Here is an 18,137-nt window from a genome sequence, read left to right on the forward strand (position 1 = left end):
AAAAGATGTGCTGAATCAGAACAGGGCTCTGATCTGGTCCAGCATCCTGTTCCCACAGTGGCCAGCCAGCTTCCTGGAGGAAGCCCATGAGCAGGACAGAAGGGCAAAAGCACCTCTCACCCATGTTCCCCAGCAAATGATGTACCCAGACACACTGCCTCTGAACCTGAGGGTGCCACCTTGTAGCTGCTGACAGCCTCATTCTTGGAGAGGGGAGGAGGAGGAGGAGGAGAGGAGGAGGATGTCCAACTTGTCCAACTGCCCTCTAGAGCTGCCCAAATTGGTTGCCATTGAGCAGAAATGAATTCCATAGTTTTATCCCTGCATTGTGTGAAAAGCCCTCCTTTGGACCATCCTGAGTCTCCCACCAGTCAGTTTCACAGGATGCTCCTGTCAGGAGAGGAAGAGCAATCTCTGCTTCTGCATTTTTCCACACCAGGCATTGTTCTGTGCCCCTCCAGCCTGTCTCCTCTTCGTCACCCTTTTTCAAGCTAAACAATCCCAGAAGTCATACTCTTTCCTCCTAGAGGAGTTACTCCTGCCCCCGATTACCTGAGCTGCCCCTTTCTGCCTTCTTTCCAACTCTGCAATACACGTTTTGTGGTGAAGTGACTATGCTGCACCAAGAATGGTCACCCCACAGAGTTGTATAGAGCAGGATGATATTGGCAGCTCTGTTTGAACTTCCTTTCCTAATTATGCTCACAACATTATCTTGTCTTTTCACAGCAGGGTCAGCGTTTTCATCAAACTGTCCACCACAACCCTCAGAGTTCCTCCTGGGCCAGTCAGTGCTCTGCTTCCCACCAGTGTATTTAGGAAGCTGGATTATTTGCCCCACGTGTTTATCCCTCACTTTGGACGGATGCATTCCATGCCAGGCAAGACACACACCAGCTCTCCGTGGGTCAGGCTGTCCAGCCCCCCAACAGACAGAGCATTTCCATACCTGCCAAAGGCAAAATACCTCTTGTCGCTCTGGTGAGACTTGCGAGACCTTAGTGCTGAGCTATCAACAAGTTTATACCCCTGCGAAGGGAACTGAGGTATTGCAGAGGCTTTGCTCCAACATTGCAGCTGAGGCTCGTGAAACAGGGAGCAGGTCACACATTAGAAGCTTCACACTGAAAGATCTGGGAAGACGGCTGCCTTGGGCCTGTGGACATCCTGAGCCGAGGAATCAAGTCTGATGGTTAAAAGCCTCACAGTAGCCAAGCATAAAAAGGGAAAGGAAATCGGGGTCTCACACATCTGAAATCAAATCACAAGTCAGGCCGAATGCTCAACAGGCGCAGTTGTGCTTTCTAACAGCAAGTCCTGGCACGCCAACCAGACAGAATTCAGCTCCAGAAGGAATGCTAGCCAGACTTCAACTGTGCTGGCATTTGAAGCCTCAAGAGTGGGGGAGAGAATGTTTTAAATATATCTCAACAGCCCTCAGCAAGAACAACCCTTTGCTGAATGGTGAGAGGTGCCTTGCGGATCCGCACCCCACCCCTACCCGTGGCATGCCTCCATGCTCGTAAAAGGCACTGGGGCTGTGAGAAGATTTGACAACAGGCATGGTGAGACCAAAGGTTGATTCAAACCCTTTGGAAGGGAGTGCAGGAGCTGCTCACTTCTTTCTGCTGCGCTACAAATAGCAATAGGAAATGTGCACACACTGAGGAGAAGCAGTTTGGGCTACACACAAACACTAGAATTCAGGCACAGAATGAGCATGTGCCAAGAGGTTGCGTTCTGCTCAATGTCTGCATAATTCATTTTGCTTCCACAGCTGGAGAGTTTTAAAAGATGGGTTATTTTTCTGCCAGATGCAATTGAATTCTGCTGGCCATTCCTAACTGAACTCACAGGCTGAAAATGTCTTATTGAGTGGACTCTGCACACTTAAAAATAAAAAGCCCTTAAAATAAAGGTTGGGGTGGGGGAGGCAGGGAGGATGAAATCTTAAACCCTTTGTTGAGGATGCCAAGGCATGGAAATTTGGCATTGGCACCTATGAATTTGGAAGAGTCCCCTTCCCCCTTGCTCCAACCCAGATGACAGAGAATGATAATTGGTTATTTTATATGAGAGTCACATCGATGTAATTTCAGGGCTATGGAAATGGCCTGGTCCTTACCCAATTATCACAAAGCTTTAAATCGCATGACACTAACCAGAAATGCACCCACAACTTTGCTATGTTTCCTCTTGCTTTGCTTTAAAGCTGTTGTACTGCATTGAGAAGCAGGAAACTGACCTGCAAAGAATTTGAAGCATGTAAACAAAGTGCAAGTTGTGGAAGTGGGGCCAGGGAGAGAGACACCAATCCAATGTCATTTTGTTAGCTGCACTGGAGGTTTTTAATTGCAATATTTCAACAGTCATTTCAAACCCATAAATAAGACATCCTCACAGGCCTTTCAAGATCAAGTCTAAGTTCCTGTTCAAATGACAATCCAACATCACAGTCAGAAAGAACCAATGTGAGAGAACTTGAGGCAAGCAATCCAAGCTGCATGCAAGAGCCTGGTGGAAGCAAGCAAGGTTTTGTGTAGAAGTGCTCTCACCTGACAGCAAAAGGAAGAAGTTTTAAAATTGCAAGCCATCTGATTTTTAATCTTACTTTTTTTTTATTTAGCACCTCTGCCAGCTTATAGGTATAAATAAATCAACGGAATATTTGCTAGAAGAATTGGGGTTCATGCTTACACAGGGACAAGCCCCACTGAACACAACAGGACTTACTTCTGAGCATTGCATTTTGATCATGGAGATACATGAAACCGGAAGGTAGAAAAGAGAAATTGAGAAATCACATTGGAACCCTGGCAATCCACTCTCTGCAGTTACCTTGCCTGCCGTGCCAAAAGTTAGAGTTTCTGGTACAGCCTGTTGCTTAAGCACCATGAAGGAGGGGAAATGATGAATCCCAAAATAGGATGGGAAGAATACGGACTCGCACTCTGAGTGCACAAAACTCTTCCTGGGTGGAAATTTTGACAGCTGGTATCTTGCGGTTGTCTGGAGGTCAGTAACTTTGGGAAGGAAGGACCGGTTGGAATCAAAAGACATCACTCACTGACTCTGGACTTGTGTGTGTAGATTATACGCCTCCTATCCTGGCCCCGATTCCAGAATTTCCCGTCAATTTCTAATGGCCTTAATTTGGAGAGTCTCTTGGTTCCCTCTGTGGTCTAATATGGAGTAGCTTTCAATTCCACTCCCAAATCACACCTTCCCCTCTGTCAGTTCAGCCTCATTACAGGTTCCCTATACCTCTCCCGTTCTCCTGCTCTCTTTTCAAGCGTGACCTCTTCTTCCCCCAGGCAGAAATCACTCCAAATTATCTCCCTCCCTCTAGCGTTTCCTTTCTAAGCGTGCCACCTTCTTGCCCGGAAGAGAAGTCACTCCTAATTCTCGCTCTCACTTTCTCTTGCTCCCTTTCCAAGAAAAGTACCTTCTTGCCACCAGCTAAGACACTCCGAATTCTCGCTCTCTCTCCCCAGGAAAGTCACGACTGTTCCCACGTCAACCCGGGAACGACCCGGAGTCACTTCGGTGTCTCCAGAAAAACTTCCTCTCCCATTCCACCCCGAGGCGCTCTCCTTTTTCACCACAGCTCCAAGTTCTATAGCACATACGGTCATGCGGGGTCACCCCGGCTACAATCCGGAGTTGATGTGCACTATGACTCCGGGTTCATCAAACCGTCCCTCCTTGGCCCACAGAGCCGCACACAACACGCGCACTTCTCTAGCCTCCGGGAACAATTATAATCGTAAAAACAATGTGCTTTCGAAAACCTTTTCTCCGAAATCCTCGCGCCACTGCTCAATACGGATTCGCTCCGGATCGTGAGTCCCCTTCCGATCGCTCTTCCCTTCTTCTCTCCCGCGCTTGGTGGCCCCGGAGTCACTCCGGCTGGGGCTGCGCTCCTGGACGGCCACGCGTGCTGGGGTAGGGCACTAATCCGGAGTGACTCCGGGTCCAGACGCGAAGTGATTCCAGGAAGCAAGAGGAGCGCAGCGCGGCGGATCGATTTACCTGACTCCCTAGGGGCGGCGACACCGCCGGGCTGGCCTCCTCCGGGGCTCGGGCGGGGCGGCGGCAGCGGCGGCTCCCGTTGGCAAGGAATCGTCTCCAGGGCTACGGTCACTATGGCGCCTCCTCGCGCGGGGTTTCGAGGCAACTGTTGCTAGCCTCCCGCGCTACGTCACGCGCCGCACGCCCGGCCACGGCCCCTTCCCTATGTTCCAGGACTGAGGACTGGCTGTGGTCGCGCGTTGATTGGGCTGCGTCCTAGGGGAGGCGGCGGCCAATAGCAGTGAGCCTGAGGGAAGTGGGCGGAGCGGGCAGTTGGCGCGCATTTTGGCGCGAGAGGGCCTGTCCAGCTCATCTCGGACGGGCGCGCCTCTGAGCACATGCAGAGTGCCATTCTCTCCCCATCCAGAGCCCTGTTCTATTACACAAATAATTCAAGAACCCTTTAAAGTTTTCTTTTTAAAAGGCTTGAACCTGATGAAAAGGACCCTTTTTTCTCTTTCAGAAGCCAAGTGCCCCTGAGTATACTCAAGAAAGCCCTTCAGCTAGTAGAACAAAAATGTTTCATTGTTCAGCTGCAAATAAGTGGAGAGGTTGCATCTTTTTTTACACTGAAAGACAGTGCAATCCTATGCATGCCTCCCCAGAAATTAAACATTAGAATAAAAATACTTATTTTTGCAGATCTGTACCTTCAGAATCAATCTGCCACCCCTTTTCATTCTAAGTGTTTGAAGAGGCTCACCTGGCCTGGTTGCATCCTGCACCATCTTTCTTCACTTTCTAGCCTGAGAAAGGCACTCTGCCCATGCTCTGGGAGTCCTTGACCATTGTGAAAACCTTTCTTATGCTGCTCAGGATGTAGTCTTTTCAGCGGCAAAGGGTCAAGTTGGCCCCACCTGGGCACCACATGCAATTGGCACATGTGGGCAACCCCTCAGACCTGCCCACTGTGGATGGGTGCATTGCATTTCAGTAGTCATGGTTGCGTCTGTGTGCTTATGGGTGGCCTCACACACAGTAACAGGTGCTGAAAATTGCTGGCAATACTATGCACACTCTTGCATTCGGAACCCTGGCCTTCCTTAGGACTAGCCACTTTAGTTGGCCACATGCAGTCACTGAAGTGATTCTAAACTAGCCACAGACACAATCCCTTTTCTCTTGAAACAAAACAGTCGAGAGATCCCCCCTTCCCTCTAGTGTCAGAAAAGGGGAACACACATACAAGAAAATATACGCAGAGGACTCCAACTTTTGTCAAAGTTATTGGGACATCTTTGCAATTGTTGAATTTTTGCAGTTAAGATGGAACTCAAAGAGGGATGGTGTAAAAACGTAAAATCTATTTTAAATTCAATTAGAAATCAATCATTCCCTTGTTAAATTTATTAAAAACTATATAGTACTTAACATAAAAAAACTAAAAGCAGTTTACATATAAATATGGTCCATGATGCTCATTAGCAATATTAGCTAGCTCAGATCCTTTGTGGGGGGAGGAAGGGTGTGAGATGCCCATTTTCTATGGTCTCTGACCGTATTTATGGGACACTGTTGATGGGGTGATTTCTAGGGACAACATGCCCTCCTCCTTGCAGGGCTGTTGTGTCTAATCTCTCACACTGGGGAATGCCTCGCTTTTCCAAGCAAGCATTCCCACATTCATCCTCTCTCACACTGACTATGTCCTTATTTCTGAAGGCAAGCCTACCCACGGCCTGAAATCGGATGATTATAGTCCTGATAGTGCATTATTCTTCCAATACGTTTCATTGTTCTTGAGATGCTGCTGGAGAACTACAGCAACAGGGCAATCCATACATCAAGATCCCTGTTGTAACACCTGGTTACCTTGTAACAGCTCAAGAACAAGTTCCTGGATGAATGCTGTCTCTGATCATCACGCACTAACCTGCACACACGACTGGACAATCCCGTGTAAGCAACTAATGTGGTGAATTAGTCCAGTCATCCAAATGTCAGCAGCTTCCCTTTTTTTTCTGGAAGAAGGTATGGTTGGTTGGGGGATGCTGGGAAGTGCATGTTTTGACAGAAGTCCTACATGAGGGTTATATCCTAAAACTAACATTTCTCTGAAAGGCACACCCTTGTTTAACTTCAAACAACACTTGGTGAATTGGGTTTTCTGGAAAATTTTCCCATGCAAATGACCTAATACGTGCCTAGTCATTTCAGCTCACATTGGATTTTTTTAATGCTCTGGCTTCTATGACAACCAAAATAAAAATGCAATTGGAATTTTATTCTAGGGCTTAGAGTGTTGTCTAATTTAGCATATTTGTTTTACTCACATTAAGATGAGATACTTGTCCCAAAGCAGCACAAGTAATTGACCTGAAATATCTGAGAGGGAGAAATGGAAGTACTGTAGGTTTAATGATTATATTGTTTTGTGTTATTTATGATTGTGAGCCACCCCGAGGCTTCGGCGAATGGGGCGGCATAGAAATTCCCTAAATAAATAAATAAATAGAGCAAGATTCTTAAAAAAAAAATCAAAATTTTCTCCTTGTCAGCCTGACTAATGCTGATTTAGCTGAGCTACAGTTTAGCAAATAGAATAGAATGTTTTAATTAATAAATAAATAATAGAAATGTTTTAATAAACAAACAAACAAATGCAATAGACTCATTCTAAATAAAAAGGTATAGGGAATTCCATGTTTAACTTGCAGCATTAATCTGATTTTCAAAAGTTCAACCAAGAACAAGCATTTGTGGATTGGGGAAGGAGAAAAAAAATACAGACACTGTGAGCCATTCATATATTTATTCAACATTATTTGTAGCAAAACAGAATAGGAGCAAATTAACTCTGAATGAGTCTTTTAGGGTTTAAAAAACCCAAACCCAATAACAACCCTTCCATGATTATACTGCATCCACAACCACCAAGGATCCAGTAGTGTTACATTCCAGATGTCTTTCCTACTCCACATGAATCTCCTTTCTCCACAGGTATGCATGAGTGCCCAGGCCGCTTTAACATGCAAACCCTGCAGTATGGTTTCTTAACCATGAACAGCTCAGAGTTTACAACTCAGCAACAAACTGTAAGTTCTCTTTCTGGGTTGTTCATAGTTAGGGTTAAACCACAGTATAGAGTTTGCATGTAACAATAACCCGTGATTTGTCAGCAACCCAGTAACACAACAATCCATACTCAGTACACGTGAACTGTGCTTGTGTCAAAGCCACCCGTGCAAATACATGCTCGACAGAAACGGTACCCCGAAGCACAGCCTGCATCTCTTTGGATAGCCCAGTGTTTTTTGTTATACACTAGTCACAATTGCTGTGAATTCATATAAATAGAGGGGGGTTCATATAAAAAGGAGGTGGGGAGAGGAATAAGGGGAACACACCTAGCATTTCCCTGACAATTTAATGGGAGGTAGGTCTTGGGTTTCCATCACATGCAAAAATCAAACACATGTGCAGACTACCTAAATGAAAAAGGAAAAAACAACTTCAGATGGTTCCCAGCAGCTCATCTCTTCTCCACTCTGGAGAAGTTCTGGAGAAGTTCAAATCCTCCTGGGAAGCATGTTGGATGCACCTCATGATCCTTTTTGCTGGTAGCATAGGGGGTAGGAAATGGCACAGGCATCCACATCCCTAGAAAAACCTCCGGTTTCTTCCAATTTTACCTCCACGGCTGAGGAAGTGTCAGAACTAGTTATCAGAGTGACCAGCTCGACATCGTCAGGCGTTGGAGAAATAGATGTCCATCAAGGAGCTGTGCATAACGCTTCAAAAGGCAGCTGGCACCCCCAAGCTGAGCCTTGTTAGTACTAAGCAGACAACCCGTGTGCACCACCCAAAGGCAATACCCGTGCTGGATTTCCTGCTATTCAAAGTGATCCATCGCATGTGCAAAGTCATTGTCTGTGGGACTTTGGGGAGCAGGGTGGGAACGGGCTTTGTGAAGTCTTGAACCATAAGCTACTTCACCGCACGGACAGACCTAAGCAAGCAACATTCACAGATAGTCTAGTAATAGTACGGAGATACGTCTGGCCAACATCTCCTCAGGTTTCTAGAAGAGCATCCTGTGACGGAGGAAAAAGTGTTTGCTTTACAGAGTGATGTACAATCGCAGAGAGAGAAATTTTCCTCAAGTGATTCTGGAATCAAGTTCTTGATATCTTTGTTTCAGCACAATCAGGAGAGGGAAAATACGAACTTTGGAGAAAGCAGTGATTGTCTTCCAGTATTCTTCAAAAAAATGGTAGATCCCGGGAGGCAATCCCAAAGTGGCCCAAGAGAAAGAAGGCAACAAGCACTCCTGAGGCTTTGCAACCAAGACATGCAGGGTGCTGAGTAGGGATGCGGGGAAGGAGAGAGAAAAGGACAGCTGGGTTCAGGGAGCTGCCTTTATTGAAACCTCGTTTTTTAGGGGGGAAAGAGAGGGAATTTCTCCTGGGCCAAGCAAATCCATGGAAAGACCGGGTCATATTTACAAAGACAGCAGAGAGGAGCGGAAGAGAGAACTTCTGGGAGAGGCGGGCCAGGTTTGCCAGTTGATTCAGCTATTACTTGATCATTGGTGTTTCCAAGTAAATTTGAGCTATTTGCTCTTTGTACATCTTGGCTACCACAGGCCTCCTTAGCTTCATTGTGGGGCCTAGAACAAAACAACCAAATATGATAAATGTTGCCTGAGGAGAAATCCCACATTAGATTACTGCCGTGTCCCTTGCACAGGGCTGCTCCTGAAGCTTGTGCCAGTCCGCAGCAGGGACCAGGAGGTCTGAGCGTGTAAGCACCAGTTCCGGCCCCCTTGCCTGCATGTTTCCATGCTGGTTTTGACCTACAATACCACCCATATATTACAACCAGCATCTGAGGGCCTCCTTAAGTGTCTTTTCCAAGAGCAGCCATGAAGATGGAAAAGGGGGTGGGTCTTTTTTGTGGTGCCCCCCCCCCACCCCAACTGTTGAATAATCTCCCCAGTGAGCTCTGCCTGCAACCAACACAATCGTATTTTCAGTGCTAGGTTACTTATCCTTGGGCATCTGACAGGACCTTTAAAATATCTGTTGTTTTATCAACTCCTAGTATTGTTTTTAACTATTCCACAGTTAATTTGATTATTTAACTGTTGGATAAAGGATTTATATGGTATTCTTTCATGTTGCAAATGTAGGATTTTAATTTTTGTGACCGGCTCAGTTATTCAGCTGTTGGGCTGTATAGAAATGTAATATATCAGCGCATGAATTGCAAACTGGTGGTAGAGCTAGAAGGGTTTTGAGAAACATTCCTGCCTCACAGCCATTCCAAGCCTGACTGGGCAAACAGGTGCTTGCATGGTTCAGGTAGCTGTTATACTTCAAGGCAAGTAAATTTCTACCCTCAGTTGCTGATTTTTACCCAGCTCCCCCTCTCTGGTTTCTGAGATTTTTAACAGGCACTGCCTACATCTCTCAATGAGAACTAGCAACTTGCTTCCTCCTCGGGAAAATGCAAAAAACCATGGTTCTCGGCCAGCAGGATTCCCTGAGAAAAAACACCTGAAGACCTGTGGCACCCTCTGTCAATGGTTTCCTTGCACCTTTGTCCTTTCCTTCTCTTGAATACACATAGGGGTTCTGTGAAGTTTTGGGCCGCTGGCCCCAAATCTATTTCGCAAGGCCCTGATATATTCACTGGAGCACCCAGAGCGCTTAAGGAGCAAACAGAAAGTTTTTCTTCTCAGCTGAAGTGCCACACAGGGTCAATTTTCAAGAAGAAATGCAGCTGAGGAGGAAAGAGTTCACTGACCCCTTCCCCACAAATTGCAAGAACCCCTCCCACAAAGCAACTGAAACTGGGAGATTTCCAATCACTTTGAGATGATCCGGGGCAGGGTGCAAAGTCACGGAAAAATGTGTTTCGCTGGAGACAAGCTGGAATGAATGGCAGTGGGTTGGCTGGCTTTGCCTCCTGGGAAATTAAATTAAACTGAAAGAACATCCTAAATTTACACCTGGGGCACATAGGAGCAAAGGCAAGGTTGCTCCCCACAGGTCTGAGCTGTAACAAGCCCCAGGCCTCTGAACTGCCCCACAACTCCACACTTACCAAGCTCTCCGCCAGCAATGGAGAAATCCTTCCCAAGGAGCACCCACTTCTGGATCTTCTGTGCATTCGAGGTCGCGTGATCATTGACCAAGGACACCCCTTTCTGGATGGCAGTGAACACGGCCGCGTCTTTGCTGTTCACGATGTCAGAGACCTTGGTGGCTTTGCTGCCCAGCTTGTGAAGCAACTCAATGGCTTCGGGGGTGAGCTCATCCTCGGGCTCACCAGTGTCCAGGTTCACTTTGCACTGGAAAACAAGGGACAGCTGTGACAGCAGCCGCTGCCGTCCCTCCACCCGCCCCAGTGAGAGTGGATGGTGGCAAGCAGTCCAGGCCCCCCCAGCCTCATGAGCCCTCCATGGCTGCGCTGCCAGAGCTGAGCAGGAGCAAACTGTCCCTCTGCCCGTGCGCAGGGCAGGGCAGGAAGGGCAGGGAAGAGAGAAAGAGAAGCGAGAGAGAGAAAGGGATGGTGAAAGATAAAGGGGGAGAAATTAAGAGTGAGAGGAGACCAGGAAGATCAAGACAGAGAAGTGGGAGGAAGAAGCTAAAGACAAAGAAAGAGAGAAGGAAAGGAAAAGAGAAAAAGAAAGAAAAAGTGGAGGTCATCTGCCTTCTTAGGGCTTGAGGTATCCTGACTCCTGGGAGTGTCCCCTGGCCAAAGCCCTACATGGATGGGAAGGAAAAGGACTCCCCACCCCAAACTCTGGTTTTTTTGAGGCACTGTTTGGGGACTGCAGCTCTAACTACACTGTTGGCTTTGTCTTGGGTTGGGGAAGGGAAGGGAGGGGGCACCAAGAAGAGCAGCCAGGACATACCTTCAGTGTCATCAGCATCCCCAAGAACTTGGCCTTGTCGCCCACCAGCATGACGTTGCTCAGGAAGGGAACAGCCTCCTTGACGGCCTCCTCGATTGGGACCGGGGGGATGTTTTCTCCACCTGCTGTGATGATCAGCTCTGGAAGGGAGACCGCAGGGCCCGGGCCTGTCAGGATCCTGGCATGCCAGTGACCCTGACTTTGTGGGGAGGAGATCCAATGCTTTGGACTCTTCTGGATCAATGCAATTGGAAGGCCGGAGATGGTTTTGGAGACTGGTTCACTGCAACTCTCCCCACGCCTCTCGCTGAGATTTAAGGCCACTGAGCATCTGGATGAAGTTGTGGGCAACTCAAGATTGGCCAGTGGCTGCTGTGTCACTGGCTCTATTCTCACCCCTGGTTTTGACAAGTGTTTATTTATTTATTTATTTATTTTCCGATTTATGTCCTGCCTTTTTCCTACAAAGGACTCAAGGCAGCTTACATCATTCTCCTCCTCCATCTTATCCCCACAACAACCCTGTGAGGTAGGCTGGGCTGAGAGGCTGTGACTGGCCCAAAGTCACCCAGTTGGCTCCATGGCTGAGTGGGGACTAGAACGCAGATCGCCTGAGTCCCAGTCCCACGCTCTTAACCACTACACCACACTGGCTCATTTATTTGGAAGAAAAAGGTGAAAAATCGGGGCTACTTGGAAACAACGCTCTGATTTTGAAAACCACCCTGCAAGGTAGGTCGGGCTGAGTGCTAGTGACTGGCCCAGAGTCACCTGGGGAGCTTCATGGCCAAGGGGAGACCGTGACTGGGATACCCTGAATCCCCAGCCAACACTTCCACTGCCACCCTGCACTGGCCCTTGGGATCATGCCAAGAGGAGGCAGGAATGAGTTCACCTGTGAGGCAGGAATCTCACGGGGCTTCCTGGGTACAGAGTGTGCAGAAGCGTGTTCGTACAAGCTCATGGCACACGTGCTGTAAGGACAGATCCATGCTGGGTTTGGCTACAAAATGAATGGCACATGCCTCTGGACGCTGGTATCAACAGGACGGCTGCATACATGCCCATGCGCGCGCACACGCACACACTCACACAGAGTGGATCGCGCAATAGAGGTTCCCATGCTGAACAGTTTGGCTTTGTGCTGACTACTCTTTTAAAACTGCAAAATTGTTTTTTTGCATTTTGCACAGTGGGAAGGAGGGTGGTGTTTTTATTGTATTGTGGTCCCGGTACAGGAACTGTGGCAAAACCAACCTGAGGGTTTCAGGTATCGGGCAGTAAACAAAGTAGGTAAATGTGTTTCCTAAGTGCATCTAACAGCAGGTCCAGAGGAGTGCTCCGACATCATGCACGGCAGGGACTGGCAAGTATGAATGAACCTGGGGATGTTTGTGTGCGCCAAAATCTAGAGGACCAGGACGGCTGCCGCCACATGCAAACGCTGAGCCACCAAAGCCCATGCCTTGTGGTGCGCCCAGCTTGGAAGACCCAGTGTTGTCCTGTGCAAGATCCAGCCCTTCTGAGGACAGTGCAAAAGGGGCAGGCGGGCCTACCTTTGATTCGCCCTGTGATGTAGAGAAAGCCGTCCGCATCGTGCTTCCCGAGATCACCAGAATGCAGCCAGCCATCCTCATCGATCGCCTCTCTCGTTTTGTCTTCCATGTTCAGGTACCCCATGAAGATGTGGCGTCCCGCGAAGCAAACCTCTCCGATGCCCTCATGGTCCGGCTTGAAAAGCATCGTCTTGCAGCCCGTGATCTCTTTGCCGCAGCTGCAGAAGGGCGCAAGCTGGGGCGTGAGCAGCTGCGTTGGACACGCGCCGCTCACCCCAATAGCGGGAGCCTGCCTTATTTCTGCACCACTGTCTACTCACTGACCTGGCGCCACTGAGATACTCAGCGTACAATTCCCATCATCCCCTGCCAGCACTGAGAGAGGGCTCTGTTGCACTGTCTTTGTCACAGCCTTCAGGGAGTTGATTTCCAATTCCCCAAGTCTTTTCCACAAATGCAGAAAGGTATTTAAAGTAAACTGAGGTCAAGCCATTTGTATCTCTGAGTGTAGACAAATTATTAACTACAAGAAAGGTGCAACACTTTTGTTTTAGCACTGAGCCAGTGAATTAGCCATTTCCTTGGGGCCAAATGTTGACCTGGTCAACACCCTCTGATTCTTTTTGCCCTGCTTATGTCCCTTTTTGGTGATTAGATTTTTTTTTTTTAAAAATCACAGTTATTTTATTTTTATTTCAAAAATGCCTTTAAGGTATAAAGACATTTGGGGGCTCTATTGTCAAATAAATGGTTTGGTGATCTATTAGAAATCCTTCTTGGCCCCCCTCAGGCCTAGGGAGATAAGATCAGATCTTGCAGGTTAAGGACTAGAAACCTGACACAAAAGCAAGCATTTGAATGCAGAGATTTCACATGCAGTACAGCAGGGTTGACCCTGTCCTCCTTTTCCCTACCTGGTTATCCTGAAGGAACTTTGAACAGAAATGGTATGAGGGCCAGTGCTTTCACTCATGCCATACAATTCAAAGATTGGAATGTCAAGGCTGAGGAAATACTCCAAGGTGTCCTTCATGATCGGGGCCGCTCCGGTGTAGCATTTCGTGCACCGGTCCAGGCCCAGGGCCTTCCGCACCTTCTTGTAGATGAATGTCCTGGCCAGGCGGTAATTCAGGGGCAGATCCACAGCCCTGCAGAGACAGGAACAGCAGGTGTTGGCAGTGTCGGCGGGTGGCTGGTACCTCCACAAGGCTTTCAAAGAGCAGCCGGGAGCTTTGGCAAGGGAGCAGGCACCGCTCCGGCATGGAATCCCAGCTTTGAGGTGGGAGGTCCCTGAGTCTCCAGGAAGGGCTAGGAAAGACCTGTCATATGGTGTGCCTGCCCTGGGCTGGGAAACCTTATTTTCCCAGGGACTCCAGAGAACCATTGTCTGTTCCCGTAGGCCAGGGGTACCTCCAGATGTCTTGGGACTCCTCACTCAGCACATGCTTGGCTATGAGCTATGCTGGGAGAGAATTCTGAGAGTGGAAGTCCCAAACGTCTGGAAACTTCCCTTCTGATGGAATGCTGAGTTCATCAGACCAAGGGCAAACTCTGTGTAAGACAACTCTGATGTAAAACCAGTCCTTTATTCAGAACCAGGAGGACAACCTTATTTTGCCGTTGAGGGAAGAACTATCTCTCTGAGGCAGAGCTGCCCTTTGGCCATTGCATCGCCAAGGATGCCCCCTTCTCCAGACCGCGAGTCAGATGGCACAGAGATCCACCACAGATTTAAATGCGCTTGTCTTTCAATGAGTCCAGCCTGCATCTTCCAGAGTGGACTGGTTTTTCTGAGCCATGCAAATACCGCAAAGGATATGGGGGATTTGCGCAAGCACACACTTATGCTCTTGCACACTTCTGCAAGTAGAACAAAGATCTTGAACAATCCTGAGGAAAAAATCCAATTTGGTCAGCAAGCTGAGAAAGGAACGCAAGATGCCCGACAACCTATGAAATGCAGCTGGATTCACTGGCGGCCCAGTCGGTATTGCAGCCTTGCCCTGCCACAGACTTCCCAGGCAGCCTGAAGTCCTCTTGGCTTCTGCCCTAGTCTGCCAATCTGGGATTCATTTTCAGACTGCCTACCTCACAGCACTGGTGTTGAGGTTTGCCACAAGCACAGACCACTCAGAAGGCAGAGGTGTGCCATGGAAACTTGGCCCAGGAGGCCGGTTAAGATGGAAAGCTGTCTCACTACAACCAAGTCGGCCATTCTGCAAGCTGAAAACACCCACAAAGTGAGGCATGTCTGAATGAGGTGAAGCTGGTCTGTTTAACATTACAGTTGCATCTCACTGCTCTCTTGGGCAATTCAAGATGGCTGTGTGATTCTTCCCCACACCACTTCGCTTTTCCTCACAACAACCCTGTGAGGTAGATCAGGCTGAAAGAATTTTGAGTGAGGGATTGGACCCTAGCCATTACTTTGCAGCTACCTTACCCAACACAAACTCCCATCAACCTAAGCCAACATGGGCAGACTCTGGCCAGACATAATGGGACATGTAGTTCACTGCATCTGAATGACAATGGACTGCAGAAGGTTGGGTTTGGGTTGAAATAAATTTGTTAGCCTCTCAAGGCACTGCAAGCAAAACAAGGCATCTCTTTATATCAAACCATCTGGAGGAGAAAGAAGAGCCCACCCCGAAGGAGAGTCCAGCAAGGTCCTTCCCTAAATTAGGAAGGGTCTTGTCTGCCTGTGGTACCTACCGATGCCATCTGAAAAATGCAGCATACCAGCCTTCTGCAGCCTGGTGGACTGAGGTTTGTCAGAGGAGGCCAGATTGGCCACCCCAGAACCAACGGCGGGGCAGCTAGTAGCAACACACAAGGGCCTTTTGGTGGTGGCTCCCTGCCCTAGCATGCTCTCCCAACAAGGGGCTCCTGAGCCAGAAAACGGTGGTTTTGTGAAGAACAGTTAAATTGCTCCGGATTTTCCCACCTTAGAAACTGCACTGCTCTGGCTTTGCCACTTTCTGTGATGCTTTTAGCAGGCTTCTGATATCTCAGCTGGGTCTTTATGCAGCATTCTGTTTCTATTTTTTCTTACTCTGACTGCTCAAAGATTTCAGGCATATCAGTAGGTTAGAAGAAATAAACAGAAATCCTCAAAAGAACTGAACAGACGGCAGCCCATGAAATTGGGAGCAGCAGCGTAGAAACAGGACAGCCACCGATGCCGAGCCAAGGGGAGGCATCTTTGCGCATCTGGAATTCCAGCCTAAGAAATAATCCCAGGGCACGTATCTTTGCATGGGGTGGGTGGTCCCACATGGTCCTTGCCCTGATGGGTGCTCACCCAGAGCAGAGCCTTCAGGCTGGAGGCCCCATTTCTGTGGAACTCCTGGCCTCAGGCATGCACTGACATCGTGCGGTTTCCTGTGCCTCCTGACACATCTTTCTTCCACGAAGCCCTCCTTGGGCTGTCCCTCAGCTTTTATGGTTGCTCTGTTTTCATAGAGGGTATTTCCTTTATTTTTAAAAATCTTGTATTCACCGCTCTGGAATATGTTTAGGTGTGCAAATACATAAAAAAACCGATTGCCTCCCTGGCCATAGCCCTGAGGAGTGTGCAAAAATGAACAAGGCTGGGCACATCTGTCTCAAACTGGTCCCAGCCACCAATCAGGAATGGATCCCTGGTAAAGTGAACAGTCCTAGTAGGGTGTTCCAGCCCAGGGGCACTCGCAATATACTGTGATTACAATAGGGGCAGCAATGATGTTGTTATGCAATTATGCCCCTCTTGTGAGGAACCCAAGGTGACTTGCATAGTGCCATTTCCTCTTCCTAACAACAACCCTGTGAGGTGGGTTTGGCTAAGAGTGAGGGACTGGCCTGAAGTCACCCAGGGAAATGAGTGGGGACTCCAACCCGGATTGCCCAAGTCCCCAGTCCAACACTCTCACCGCCATGAGGACTGCAGCCGCCCGGATTAATAGTGACAGTCTGGCACTCTCCCTGTGAGCCCCGATTCCCTGCCGCGCCTCTGCTGGCGTCCCGATGCGCATTGCCTGACTGACTCAAGGGACGCTGGGTACAGGAGCGGCACAGTCTGGCTGTCAACTCAAGAGAAGTGTACCTTTCCGATTCCTTCGAGCAACATGCAATTGGAGGCACATTTCTACAGGAAAGAGAAAAGAGGGTGTGGGGAAGGCTGCCTTGGCCGACATGCCGCATGCGAGGTTGCGGGTGGAACGTGGTCGTGGCACTCCGGATGGGCAGAACCGCACTCCTGGCCCGCCTGCTGATCAGCCCATGAGCGTGGAGATGGCGGAGAGAAGAGATGAGAGAACTGCAGCCTGCGGCTGCCGGCCCTCCCAGTGGAAGGCTTACGAAGCTGGGGGTAGGAGGTCCTTGGCAAACACACCCAGCGCCCCTTCCAGCCGGAGTCATGGAGGCTCTTCTGAGAGAGCGGGGAGCTCATGTCGTGATATCCCTCTACGGAACACCTGGAAGAGGGTCTGGAAGGCCCCGCTGCAGGCCAAGCTCACCTCGGACAAAACGAACCCCGAGCCAGCTTCCAGCCCATCCCCAGCTGGACCCAGCCAGTGGAAACACCAGGCCACCCGAGGGAATGGGGCCTGCTGCGTGGCGCCAGCCTTCCTGGCAGTGGCTGCCGCATGGCAAGCCAGCCGCTGGAGAGGCAGGGCCTTGGGAAGGTCTGCTCCTCCCAGGGCGGGCAAAACCATTCTGCCTTGCGTTCAGAGGGACGGGGAGCAAACAGAGCTTGGGGGCAGGAAAACCCAGAAGGATCTGAGATAAATTCTGGGCTACTGAAGAGAAGGAAAGCAGCACATTTCTTCAGCAGGTGGAGTGCACCTTTCCTGCAGTCCCGCTTGCTCAGGCCAGCTTATGAAGGCATGAGGGGCCAGAAAACAGGACATGCATCAGGTAGCTCTGCTTTAGGGAAAGCAACAAAAACGTTGGGGGCTTTTGGGAAGGTAATCCAAGGGAAGGCTGTGCAGGGTGCCAGACTCAGCACAGAACACAGAAGAGCCAAGTTCAAATTCCCACTCAGCTATGCAACGTGGCAAGAGAGCTGTTGGCTCAGTCATGCCCTAGGTTAGGGTGTTGCACCAGGGATGCAGCCAGAGCCTCTGCTTTACAGAAGAACCTGTGTCTGAAACCTGCAAGAGCAGCTGCTGATCAATATTGCCAATAAGTGCATCAGATGGACTGAGACGACTCAGTGTCAGGCTGCTTCTTTGCTCCTGTTTAAATCAGTTCTTAATTCAGAACCATGAGGACTAGAAACTTGCTTTATTTTTTAAACCACAGAGGAGTACAAGAGTCCCTGCTTTGCATCATGAACATTCCAGACTCATTATCTGGTGTCTCCAGGCAGGACTAGGAAATACCCCCTTGTATGAAACCCTGCAGAAATGCTGCCAGTCAGTGTTAACCATATTGGGCTACATAGATCATAGAGTGAACTCAGGTGAAGGCACCTTCTACTGTTCTGACTGAAAGCGGCCCTGTTTCACAACCATGAGGACTAAGCTCTTGTTTAAATAGGAGGTTGCTACAGTTCCTGCCAGTTGTATATGAGGTATAAGATGTGTGGGAACTCATGAGCTGGAGTGGCCAGTGCAAGTCGTAATGGCATACTGACACAGATAGAAACCTCTAGGGATCCTACT

The 18,137-nt window shown here is 48.9% G+C and overlaps 2 protein-coding genes across 12 annotated transcripts in view; both read right to left on the reverse strand.

Annotated features, from left to right (window-relative positions):
• RFX2 (regulatory factor X2) overlaps positions 1 to 4,163 on the reverse strand; it is a 51,720-nt gene extending 47,557 nt beyond the window's left edge. For 3 of the 9 annotated variants that reach the window (XM_044419046.1, XM_044419045.1, XM_044419044.1), the window contains exon 1: positions 3,792 to 3,903. The gene's annotated coding sequence lies outside the window, so the exon portion shown is untranslated. The other 6 variants (XM_044419048.1, XM_044419050.1, XM_044419047.1 and 3 more) reach the window with 6 other exon arrangements.
• Positions 4,164 to 6,809: 2,646 nt separating this feature from the next.
• Positions 6,810 to 18,137, reverse strand: part of ACSBG2 (acyl-CoA synthetase bubblegum family member 2) — a 30,857-nt gene continuing 19,529 nt past the window's right edge. For 2 of the 3 annotated variants that reach the window (XM_044419016.1, XM_044419017.1), the window contains exons 11-16: positions 16,577 to 16,618; positions 13,404 to 13,637; positions 12,490 to 12,707; positions 10,934 to 11,073; positions 10,120 to 10,366; positions 6,810 to 8,680 (exon numbers count right to left, since the gene is read on the reverse strand). In XM_044419016.1, the coding sequence (XP_044274951.1) occupies positions 8,589 to 8,680; positions 10,120 to 10,366; positions 10,934 to 11,073; positions 12,490 to 12,707; positions 13,404 to 13,637; positions 16,577 to 16,618 (973 nt within the window). In that variant the 3' untranslated portion in view covers positions 6,810 to 8,588. The remainder of the gene's footprint in view (positions 8,681 to 10,119; positions 10,367 to 10,933; positions 11,074 to 12,489; positions 12,708 to 13,403; positions 13,638 to 16,576; positions 16,619 to 18,137) is intronic. The other variant, XM_044419018.1, reaches the window with a different exon arrangement.

The sequence above is a fragment of the Varanus komodoensis genome, unplaced genomic scaffold, assembly GCF_004798865.1.
Source record: "Varanus komodoensis strain SLA01 unplaced genomic scaffold, ASM479886v1 scaffold99, whole genome shotgun sequence".
In the NCBI taxonomy this organism is placed as follows: Eukaryota; Metazoa; Chordata; class Lepidosauria; order Squamata; family Varanidae; genus Varanus; species Varanus komodoensis.